This window comes from Neofelis nebulosa, chromosome 7, assembly GCF_028018385.1.
Source record: "Neofelis nebulosa isolate mNeoNeb1 chromosome 7, mNeoNeb1.pri, whole genome shotgun sequence".
Classification (NCBI taxonomy): Eukaryota; Metazoa; Chordata; class Mammalia; order Carnivora; family Felidae; genus Neofelis; species Neofelis nebulosa.
In genome coordinates, this window is record NC_080788.1 from 53,123,189 (window position 1) to 53,135,533 (window position 12,345).

Below are 12,345 nucleotides of genomic sequence, written 5' to 3' on the forward strand. Positions count from 1 at the left end.
TTTACTTTCATTTTAAAAGGAAAGTTTATTAATTCCTAATGTTCTGTACATTTTCACTTGGAAGCTTCATTCTGGACATAAATGAATACATTATATCTTTGAAAGCAGAAAGATCTTGATGAGTTAAAACAGTACATGTTTACCTTAGCATTAGGTCTGGCTGGCTAATCCCAAAGGGTCAAACGCTGCAACCTATTTGTGTTAGCCTGGATTCTTACTAATTATCAGGGTGAAAGGATTTCACACTTCATACATTTTGCTTTATCACACGCTTATTTCCCACAATGTTCAGTTTCACATTTAAAAGGCAAATTAGTCTTTAATTCCTTAATGAATATAATATCTACCTTTGATTGAAAAGTTTCAAAATGAAAAGTGAAACTATATGAATTTTTCAATAACTGCTTAGCCAAATAAATGTTGCCAATATAAGTCTAAATAGTTTACAAAGCATTATTTCCTTTGTTCTCTTTAAAATAATACAGATACACATAAAGTCACACATTACAGGCATCCAAACTAGTAAGATATTACAGACTGGTGGCATGCAACTATTTTACATTTTTAAATGCAATGAAAAATGCTGCTTGTTTTCCTGGAATAGATGAAACAAAATTAAGATAAAGGTTTAATTGAAATATAAATATTATTCCACGAATTTAGTGGGTTTTTTAAAAACCAAAATGGCAGAGATAAGAATTTTAGGTCAGAATAATTTCTTTCTTAACTAAAGATTGTCACTGGCAATGTTTGGTACTAAAATAAAATTTCCATAAGAAGCACATTTTCTATTCATCTCATTTCACCACATGGCCAAGTCCTATCTATTTGCATTTAGATCAACCATGGGAAATTTTAAATCGTGGGCCAGCTTCTCTCAATTGCACAGTGTATTTCTGATTGGCTTCTCTTTGTTATCCAGTCAATATGTGCTCAGAAACACACACACACACACACACACACACACACACACACACACACACACTTTAAATAAAAGCCTATGAAAGACATGCTGTGTTTACTGTGCTCAGTTTCATTCTTTGCATTTCCTTCTCCTCTTCACCAATTTTGAAGAGAAAATACTATACATTTAAAAATCTCCTTTCAGAAAAGGCTGCTCCTCCAGAACTATTCTGAAAACAGTAAAAACCGCTGAAGAGGGACAGGTAACTGTCTGTGGAATGTTCTAGACAAAGCCTTTTGAAGACAGATGGAGTTGCAATGGAGGCATTATTCACACACGTTCAGAGGCAATGGAAACTTCAGAATCACAAGATTCTTGTAACCTTTGGGAGCTGGAAGAGATCTTAGATAGCATCTAATCCACCCACTTCATTTTACAGATGAAATGAAGACAAGATAGAAGAAAGATGGAAAGTCTTGCCCAAAGTGACACACAGCTGATATCTGAATCAGTACTGTTTTCGAAACATCACATGATGGCGAATGGAGCATAATTCTTGTGGGGCGGAGGACAATTCAATTCAAGCAACATTTATAAAGCACCTGTTATATACAAAGCACCTCATTAGATGCTACTGAAGACACAAAGGTTGATGAGAGAGTCCATGCTTCCACGTGCTTATGAAAGTCCTGTGCGGCCATGTTTCAATATCTTTCTTAGCACAAGAATACTGACTAGAGGTAAGGTTGCTGGTGATAACAAGGCAGTTGCTGCCAGGGAGAGCTGATCTCACAGGTGACACTTTCTCCCCTTCACTATCAGGGCATAAGCCTGTCACGCAGCTGCTGGAACCTTACAGACAATCTTTTCTTCCTAGGTCCCCTGTCACACCTCAAGTCATAGCCTCCCCTGTGGTGACAGCCTGGCCGGAGGGCAGCAGTGCCCCAAACCTTCCCCTCAATTCTTAATCACTGTTTGCTCCCCTACTTGTGTCCAGCCTTAGACTCACTGCAAGGGTCCTGACCATGTCCTAGGGTACTGTCAAAACGACCCAAGAAAATGTTCTATCACACACATCACTGGTATGTAACACCCACCCACCCATCAACTAACTCTCCCACCTCTGTGTTAGAAATAAAATAATTCCAATCCCCTACGTCATACCCATGCTGTGATTCCTCACACTCAATGGTCAGAAGAAAATAAAACAGATTTAAGAGGCAGTGGAAACCTTTAGTGAATAGATGATGAAAATGATCTCCCGCTTTTGTATCGTCCTTTCCAGTATAGTGTTTTCATCCCATTATCTGATTATATTCTCACCACAACTCTGTGAGGTAGTTAGTGAAGATATTATTCCCACTATAATATAGCTGAAGAATCTTAGGCTTGAGAGACTAAGTGGCTTGCCCCAAAGTCACCCAGCTAAGAAAGTGTGGAGCCAAGTGTCCAGGTTCCTTGACTCCAAATCCAGTGCTCTTCCCCCTATATAGTCTATAATTGTCAGGCAATTGAATGAATTGCCCATGATCATATACCTGCTAAGTGTTGGTGATGGGATTAGGAGTCAGTCTCCAAGTCTGTTAGTACGGTGTCCTGCCACCATACCAACAAGCAGAGCCAGTGTGCTCAAAATGACAGCCATGGAAGATGTCAGAGAAAAGTCCAGGCCCCTTCACCCTCTCCCAAATCAATGATGCATCACAAAACTGGGATTACTTCTGGTAAGTGAGTGGATGGCCTTCCTAGAACAGTACCCAGAGCCAAGTTACAAGTTTAAACTTTGAAACACTCCCTCCATCCATCTACTGGGTATTTTGTCATTGCTGCTATGGGCAGACGGGAAGGAGGTAAGTTGAGCAGAACTTGCTTCTCCCCTTAAGCAAATTAGGACCTTTAATTACCACCTTCCTTCCCCACCTCACTTAGTCCCTCCACTTAATAACCTCTGAACCACAAAACAAAATTCAATCTAATCTAGAGTTGGGAGCAAGAAAACAATAAACATGTCCTGAGGTTTGGGGTACTTTTCTCTCTCAAGCTTGTTACCAGAAGGCCTGATCACATGAATTCTATCCATTGGGCACAGCCTGATGCTGCCAAGCACTCTCACACCTTTCCTTTCTATGTGTCCCAAGCCTTTAGTTTTGCAGATGGCCTGGTACGTGGCATGGATATTTGAAATGAGGAGCAATGAAGGGAACCTGCTACTGGAAGCTGGAGCTAAGACATTTCTTTTTCCTTCTCTGCTCATTAACATGAAAATGGCAATTATTGCATCATCAGTGGAAGAGCAGAAGGGAGTTTCAGGATCATGACTTAAAAGCTGACGCCAGAAATATATCCAACTCAGCAGAGGTAACGACATACCACAGAACCCAGTATTCCCAACTTACTGCCCCCTGCCCATTTCTGTTGATGCTATCAATACTTGAACTAAAGATGGTGGTATCCACTTTGCAAAAAGGCACTCTACCCCCCAAACCCAGAAACACCTAGCAAATTATATTAACCCAGAATTCTTATACTTCCTCTGTCTCCTCTACAGGGCCTGGGAGAGGGCCAAGTACATCATATCCTTCAAAAAAGCAAACATCTGCAAACTCTTTTGTAAATTTAAAGGGCTATTTTACGTTGAAAGCACGCTGGTTTCAAGTTCGAGTGTCTGATATGTTCTCATGGTAGTTCTTCAGAGCACACTGGTTTCCCTAATGCTGGTGCCCTGCCAGGGGCCACGCTTCTGTCTGGAAGAGAAGCAGCTATTCTTTTGGTTTGGTGTACCAGGCTTCCCTTAGGGAAATTGTTTTGAGGAGTATAGGCATTGGGATGATTTTGGAGTTTTTAATGGAGATGGGCTGTGTGCTCTAAGATGGGTGAGCCACACGTGCCCCCCCCCCCCCCCCCGGATAGTGATTATGTAACCTAGGCCCGCGGCAGCTCCAAGAGGGGAAAGGGAAGAGGGACTGGGAGACAGCATCTCCCTTCAATCAGGCGTCCAGCTTCAGCCAAATACCACTTACAGTATTTGGCGATTTTTATGTACAAAATATTTATATACAGCTTACCCTACCCAGATGGAAGGAAGGGGCTTAATCATGTTGATGAAGACGAAAAGTGCTTCCACTTACACACTTCAGGCATATAACGGGTTTTGGTGCCGGAACAATAAAATGATTTCCGGGCTTCTAATATTTATTTCCTAAGAGTGATCTTTCATACGTGCTGTGAGATTTAGTGTTTGGTGACCCAAGCGGCAAACTCCAGGGAGTGATTTGCATTGACTCTGGGCCTGCAGCAATGCTAAAATGGACAAGGGAAATGGAGCTGGGGAGAGAGCATCTCCCTTCAATCAGTGGTCCAGATGTAGCCACATACCTCGTTACATATTTAGATAGGTGGCCACACACACTGACACACACATGCATACATTTATTTACATTATGCCCTACCAAGATGAAAGGGATTTAATCATGCTAATGAGGATAAAATAGCTTCCATTACATGCTTTGGGCACATGGGGAGATGTAGTGCTGGACTAATCATATGGTCTCTAGACTTCCAAAATTCTCTCCTAAAAGTTATCTTCTACATACGCTGTGATGGGTGTTGGTGATAGGGGCCTGCAAGTCCTGATGAGTGATTTGACACTAGCATGGGCCTGTACAAGTCTAAAAAGGGAAAGGGGGTGGTGTGCGGAGAGAATTATCTCTCTTCAATCAGTTGTCCAGATGTTGCCAAATATCTCAACATAGTATTTGGCAAAATGCACACATATAAAAATATTTTATATACATTATGCCCCACCATGATGGATGGTAAGGGATTAGTTATGCTCAGGATTATGAAAAAGCTTCTACTTACACATTTTGGGCAAATGGGGAAATGAAGTCCCGGGCTAATGAAATGATTCACAGGCTCCCAAAAGTGTAAGTTTATCTTCTAATAGTTATCTTTAATATGTGAATACTCATGGAAATGTCACCTTTCAAGTTATTTTAAAAACACAGGTAATGATAAGATAAACTGTTTATCATAAATATTTGATTTTATAAACTCTATTACATGTGACCCAACTATTTCACAAGTTAAAAACAGGGCTAAATTTTGGTAATATCCCACTATCTTGCTTTAATACTCTCAACAGCCACAGCATCAAATTCTGACTTTTTTTTTTCATTGCTTTCTGCCAAGGCTTGTCAGGAACTGCTTTAGCCCCCGATCCACAGCACTTTGGAGCTTCAGTGAACACTGTAGAATACAAGATTTCTTAGCGGTGAAGGCAAGAAAGAGAGTGAATGAGAAAAGGAAAAAGTCTTACTTGAAGGGCATGTCAGGGATTCGGCACTTATAATATATCTGCCACAAATCTAAACAGATAGGATAAAGACGCTTAAGAGAAAGATTCTTCCCTGTGGCAACATGGTAACCGAAACATATATATACAGAAAAAGAACTCTGGGCATACTGATGAATGTTTGCCAACCAGCAACCAAGGGGTGGGAAACATCTGATCTGTAACATTTGCTCATTTCCATAGTATAAGTACTCCCACCACGGACAATTTCAAACTGTCAACAAGAAGTCGTGAACTTCTGAGATGGGAAAAGACGCACAAAAGCACATCATTATAGAGTATTTCTGCCATACAGACACAGTAGATATGAATAATCTCGAGAGCAGAGAAAACAGTAAAAGGTATTTTTGAGTATTACTTTGGTTTTTAAAATAATTTAACTAATTGTAGGTGCATGCCATTTAATTTTTAATAATGGCTATATTTAACAAGTGTGCAAAATTCTTGAAAATTTAATAATTGATAAGCCTGTATGAGTTGGCTCCAACATACCACACCTAAGTGAGTAAGAGGGAAGAAAAAATAAAACTGAAAACCATCAAATGGTATTTACTATGGAGAGATAGTCAAAAGCTATTAATTAAAGGATTTTTAGGATTCCAAATGCGTCAACACGTTCTGCTCATTGTTTCCTCAAAAAATGTAATATATTGTCAAGAAAGTGAAATGTTTCAAAGGATTTTAGAGATACGGATGCAGATACTTCTAAGACAGGTAAATGTCCAATTTTATGAAGGTTAGCTCTCCTGACTAGATTCCATGTGTTTTACAAGCTAACTAGGATAACACACACATTGTTTTCCCAAGTAGTAAAACACACTTGTTTTACTATCAAGCAACTCAGGAACACTCAATTACTAAACAAATTCTGACTTGGGTCCATCTTCTGCCTGAGTCACCAATGTCCTCAGCTCTGGGTGTCACCAACACAAGGGATGTCACCTTTACATGGCTCAGAATTTCAGAGAAAAGAAGAAAAAAAGAGAAAGAGTTGGAAGGAAAGGAGGAGAGAAGAGAGAGTGAAGTGCCCAAGGCAGGGTCAGAATGCCACCAGGTACAGCCTCAGGCACTGAGTGTCATGAAAGGCACGTGAACTTGAGCCAAAGGCTATAGACACACATTTCCTTCGCTTGGGATCACACTGTTGCACTGCTAGATGAAAAGTTAACGCACACAACCACGCAATCATCCCAGCTGTACTTTCACAGGCTTTGTCCTTGAGATGACAAACATCTGGAAAAGTGACAATTCACATTTTTTCCTGATGTTTGCAAATGTCTGGAAGGATCATGCCATATGGACAAATGTCTGTAAAATTAACTTGAACGTTCACAGATCATTCTGTGATATTGCTACACTAAAGATAAAGCAATAAATGCTTCTAAAATTTGCCAAAATGATGCAATCATCTGTATCAGACAACTCTAAGGTGCAATTATTATTGTTTTATTTTGGAATGTACTGTGTTAAAAGCCGCCCTCTTACTAAAATTTAAAAATTTCCCATCATGTCTGGAAAAGTTTAAAACAGCTTTGTAAAAAGTTATCTAGTAGAGTCATGTTAAAGATCGAATTTATGTTGAATCATCAATAAAGGTAGGTGTGCTAATTAACTTTGCTGCCTGTAAGTCTGCTTTGAAGACTATTCATGGGTTAATATTTCACACTTATTTGCTAATGCTGTGTTAAAGTATCACGATGCTGCCTTGCTTTTATGAAGATGACACCACTGATCTTCAAACAGTAGGACACGTGCGTTTAGTGCACTTCTTCAAACAGTGGAGCATGTGAGTTTGGTGATTTTTCTGGAGGTAGGGGAGAATTTGTGCTCAGTCAGTCACATGTTCTCACCCAGTGAAAGATTGGCAATACTAACTTCTTAAGTGGTCAGAAGAACACTTCTGTTGTATTTAGCCTAACTCAAAGCTATGCATGTAAACAGAGATAGGCCTCTATTGTAATCACAGTTACAAATACACTTATATACTAAATTCCTTTCAGTGATTAAAAAAAAAGTTCATGTAAGAAAGCCAGACAACCCAATATGAAAGTGGTTAAATCATTTTCCATTGCTGTTACGCACTAAGATCTGCTTAAGTCCACTGGTGCAAGTTGCCAGAGGGGCCCATGAGCATATGACACAATTGGATACATTAAAAAATCCAAGATAAATAAGTAGTGCTAAAAAAGAACAACAGACTATGAGCTGTGTGGTTAACGGAAATGAACAACCTTTGATAAAATGGTCCTGATGGGGAAGGAGAATAGTTTTTGCTTGCTTATTTTTAATTGGCAGCCATGATGAACCTTTGCCTCCTCTCGTGGAAGTTTACCTTCGGTCTCCTTCAACTCGCTTTTTACGAACTAGGTAAGAAATAAAGGAAAAAAAGAAAGACAAAATTTAAAAGATAAATTGAAGGAATCGTCCTTAAATTCCTGACAAACAACATTCATTACACAGAATAGCAATCCCACACATGTAAGGGTGTAGTGATCTTAAGTTTCAATACTCAATTACCCAATAAATGATATAAATGGAAATGATATAATAATCTAGAGTCTTGTGGAACATACATTTAAATCAAGTTATGTCTGACATTTGGGAACTGGGATGCTAGAAATTTCTATGGAGTAGAAGGTCCAGAATAGACCCATAGAACAGTGAACTTCTGGAGGTTTCCATGGTCACTTATCTCTAGCACATCTCGACCTCTGTGCAACCTGATTCCCACCTGGCTTTAACTCCTCAGGATGACACATTCACAATCTATGAATTCTGCTTATGGCTTGAAGACCAGGAGGAGTTGCAAACAGATGTTCAAAGTTTCTAAACCTGTTTTAAATAAAAACCCAATTATCCACCTCCAAGGAAGGGGTGATTCGGATGGCAGGTAAACTCAGAGATTAAGGTTCCCTTAAGCGGGTGTTTAGTATCAAAAGTGTTGCCTCAACTGGCCATTTCCAGTTTCTGCAAGCCATTTCCCCCTCTCACCTCTTCACTGGCTGGCTTGTCTGGTGCATAGGAAGAGGGTTACTCTAACCTTCCCGGATTTGGCAAAAAGGTGCTGTGGCTGTGGTCCTGCCCCAACTCTCAACTTTAAATAGCCCAGTCCACAGAAAATTAGACAAAAGCTATTGCCTACAGCTACCACTCTTGGGCTCAAAATCGCTTCTCCATTTAAATCAAGCCTCTTGTTTTGCGTGTTTCTCTATAGTCTCATGTTGATCAGCTGTGGTCTCCATGTGCCCTTCCTAGGTGCCTTCACCCCTCCCCAAAGCCCTGTTTACTGGGCTGCCCACCCTCCCTCCCCCCCCCCCCTCCCCCCCCCTCCCCGCCCCCCCCACCAGCTCCCATCTTCTACATCCCAAGGGTAAGCACTGCCATGTGCCTGGCCAGCCTCTGGAGGCCGCACACCACACCTCAGCTGGGACTCAGCATCTTGGTTAAGCATGTCTGGGCAGGGAAATGGACACTAATCTTCACCTGCCCCTTCTGGTTCTAACCCTTGGTTTCCGTCTTATCTGCCATCTGAATCCAACCCGTGGCCAGCACTCTACTTAGTGGAATATTGGGCCCAGTTCTCCTGTCCAAGGTCTCACATTCTGTCCCTGAAACTCAAACTGAGGACTGAGTTTCGCTATTGGCTGACTGCTTGTCAGGTGACTGTCTGCTCCCTGGATGTCCTTTTGCCATGCTGCTTCAGGTGACTGAGCCGTGCCCAGACCGAGCTTTCCCAATCTGTCCCATTCTTCTGTGCTCTGGTTGACCAGGATATGCCCCCTCTCATCCTAACAGAAGAAATGGCATGGATCCTTGGCAAAGAGTAGGCAGCAGGAAAAATGAAAGAGGGACTAACTGAAAGAGCTACTTCTAAGTTTAACCTTTATAACATAGTTCCATTAGTTTACTTCACATGGAAATCACCAAAGTATCAGACATTTGAACCCAAGTGCAAAGCATAGTCAGAAGTCAAACATAAGTGAACTGGGAATCTCCACATCACTGCATCCATCTTCTGGTGCAGATAACAACACAGGGTGATTACATGTAAGAACTAAGTAAAGGCGAACCAAACACATAAAGGAAACCAAGCAAAACTCAAAGGTTGTCTGGAAGAAAAGAACAAAGAGTTTTTGAGAGAATGCTACTATAAAACTGAGACACTATGAAGCTGATGAGAATTCCTAGGATAATGTAGCAATGTGCCTTTGATCAGGGGCTGACACCAAAGGCCAGTGGAATGATGTCTGTGCGATATTGTATCTGAAGTGGAGAAAGAAACGGTCATCATGCTCTTCTAATCACTAACAGCACACAATAGGGCTGCATTACCCAGGTCATTATTCTTGGTGATTGCGGCTGCCACCCTTGTTCGAGGCCCTTGCTTGGTAAACTGATATCCAAACTTGAGGATCCTTGAATTCTCCTCGAGCATCTGGGCAATTTCCATCTCCACAGCTGTTCCCAACTGCTGCCTCTGGTTGCAGGTGCGGACACATATACAGGACGACCAAGAAGGACAAGGAAACAGTTACTTGCATGGGAAAGATGCATAGCTACTTGGTGGACAAAAAAGTAAAGGGGTAAAGTCTCACTTTGAAAGGAATAAAGTCACTTGAGATTTTCTCCCTTGCAGTCACTTGAGACCGGCTCCTTGTCTAGAAGCAAAATCCAACAGACAGCCCAATCTGCTGGCATGCTAAACTGAAAAGACTAAGCAAATTACTTACGAAGGAAAAGTTGATTCCGCACGTAAAATTAAAGCAAAGCTAATATTCGGTGTTTCCAATTTACCCCAGTTTCTGTGGTTTAAATAAAGAGTGTTTTTAAATAGTGAAACCATCTTACAGGAATCAATCCAATTGCCGAATTTTTTATTCTGGGATCTATATCCAAAACTAATCAAAGATCATCTGCTGGATGGCTATTCTTTCTCAGCAGAGTCTCACTGGGAGATCCCAGAGAAACTTCATTGTGGTTTGAACCACAGCCAGGAGAATTATCAAATGCTGAAGGGGTTATTGGGCTGTAGAAAAATCTCCAAGTTTTTTAAGTTTGGTGGAAAGAGGGTTCTTGGTTGTTAGTGTGTGTTTGTTAAGTTGAAATACAGAATTAAAAAAAAATTAAAACTAGAACTTTTTTAAAAATATGGGGGCATGTAAATATAGGAATTTAAAATTAATCAAAATTTAACAATTAATAAAAATAAAATTAAAATTTTCCATAATATATTTATTAAAAGTTTTAAGGAAAAAGTGTAGGTTTATTTAGAAAAAGCACACAAAAAGTGTATAAAAAACAAAAGCCCCCTTCCCCCAGTATTTCCATTCCCCATAGAGAAAGCCTGTTTGGCATATGACATACAGTCTTTTAAAACATTTTCTATGCATTCGTATGTCTACATAACCACATGTACATCTATTCTTTTTTTCACATAAATGGATTATACCAGCATATTGTTCTGAAATGTGTTTTTATTTTTCATTTAACATTAAGGACACCTTTTCACAGGTAAATATACATGTCTCTCATACTTATAAACAGCTCTCCAGTACTCCATTGTGGTGATGGAGAATAACTTATTTAGCTAGGTCCTACTTACTTTTACATTGCTTTCCATTTCTACTATTCCTAACAATGCTGCAGTGAACTTCCCTCGCACACGTAGTCTATCCTATGGCATTTCTGCAAGTGTGCCTGTAGGGAAAATTAAAGCTGTGCGCAAGAGTAAGCATGTTTCAAATTTTGATATGTTCATGACTTATCCTCAAAAATATGACAATTTTTACTCCTACTAACAGTGTTTGAGATTTACTGTTTTCCCCACCCTGGCCAACATTCCCATGTTACGAATCTTTTTCATCTTTGTCACTCTAATAGGTGAAGATTTATATTCTACTTGTATTTATTTAATTGCTTTAATTTGCATTTCTCAAATTATGAATCAGAACAATTAATTTTCTTATGCATCTGTATTTCTCTTTTTGGAAACTACCAATCTCTGTCATTTGTATATTTTTTCTTTTACCAGTTTATGGTTCCTGTGTTTGTTTCTTTATTGATTTGTAAGTTTCTCATATATTAGGAAATGAACCTTTTGTCAAATGTGTTGTGAAAATACTTTGCTCAGTTTGTCTTCTGACTTTCGTTTTGATTACTATAAGGACCTTTCCTAATTTTTATATGGCTAAATTTACCAATCTCCTAGATTTTATATCATGTTTGGGAAGGCTCTTCTGATTTCTTCTATCAGAAATCCTTCTGATTTCTCCATTTGTTTTATGACTTCATATATTTTCATATCTAATCTTCATTTCACCTGGAATGAATTTTAGTATAAGAATTAAGATAGAGTCCCAAAGTAATATTATTCCAAATTATCTTTTACTTTATCCTTTTCTCACTGAGTTGAAATACTACTTTACTGCAAAATTCTCAGGCGTACTTAGATGGGTTTCTGGAATCCATTGCTCTGCCAAGTCTATTTCTGTGCCAGTATCATGCAATTTTGATTGCTTTATTATATTTTAAAAATATACCTTTTAGATTCGGAAATTTTAAATATTGAGTAGAAGAAGGAGAAAAGTTTAGGGAGGAACTTTTGTGTCCTAGGGAGTCCTCAGATCAAACTCTGCTCCTTTTCTTTCTCTTCATCCAGCAACCTGTCAAACCAGTCTCTCCCCAAGAAATTAACAAAATGTGGTATTTCCAGTCAGACAATAACAACTCTGGGCATCCACGGTGTAGAGATTAGCATTCTAAGCTAATGAGAGGGACAGACAGCAAAAAAGAGATCCTGACCTCACAGTTCCATGAACAACTTTAGCTTATGACACGTTTTAGAACAGTGGGGATGTATTGAGACCTGAGCTAAGGTTGGGGCTGCCATTGCTATGCCTTATGCCCCTGGAAGGGGCCAAGTGGTGCTATCTAAGGGCAGAAGGGTGGATGGATGTGGCTGGCGGGGAGGGACGAGCTAAAAGTCCCTTTACTCCCCCTCACAAATCTCAAGCCTTTGGAGTCCTGCGCTGGGGTAACATGCAGTACTTTCCTGTCAACATGGGCACACTGGTGGCTATATAAAGGA

The 12,345-nt window shown here is 39.8% G+C and overlaps 1 protein-coding gene across 4 annotated transcripts in view; it reads right to left on the bottom strand.

Annotated features, from left to right (window-relative positions):
- TMOD2 (tropomodulin 2) overlaps nucleotides 1-12,345 on the bottom strand; it is a 74,061-nt gene continuing 61,716 nt past the window's right edge. For all 4 annotated transcript variants that reach the window (XM_058737718.1, XM_058737720.1, XM_058737717.1 and 1 more), the window contains 2 exons: nucleotides 9,591-9,735; nucleotides 1-7,621 (listed from right to left, as the gene is read on the bottom strand). In XM_058737718.1, the coding sequence (XP_058593701.1) occupies nucleotides 7,587-7,621; nucleotides 9,591-9,735 (180 nt within the window). In that variant the 3' untranslated portion in view covers nucleotides 1-7,586. The remainder of the gene's footprint in view (nucleotides 7,622-9,590; nucleotides 9,736-12,345) is intronic.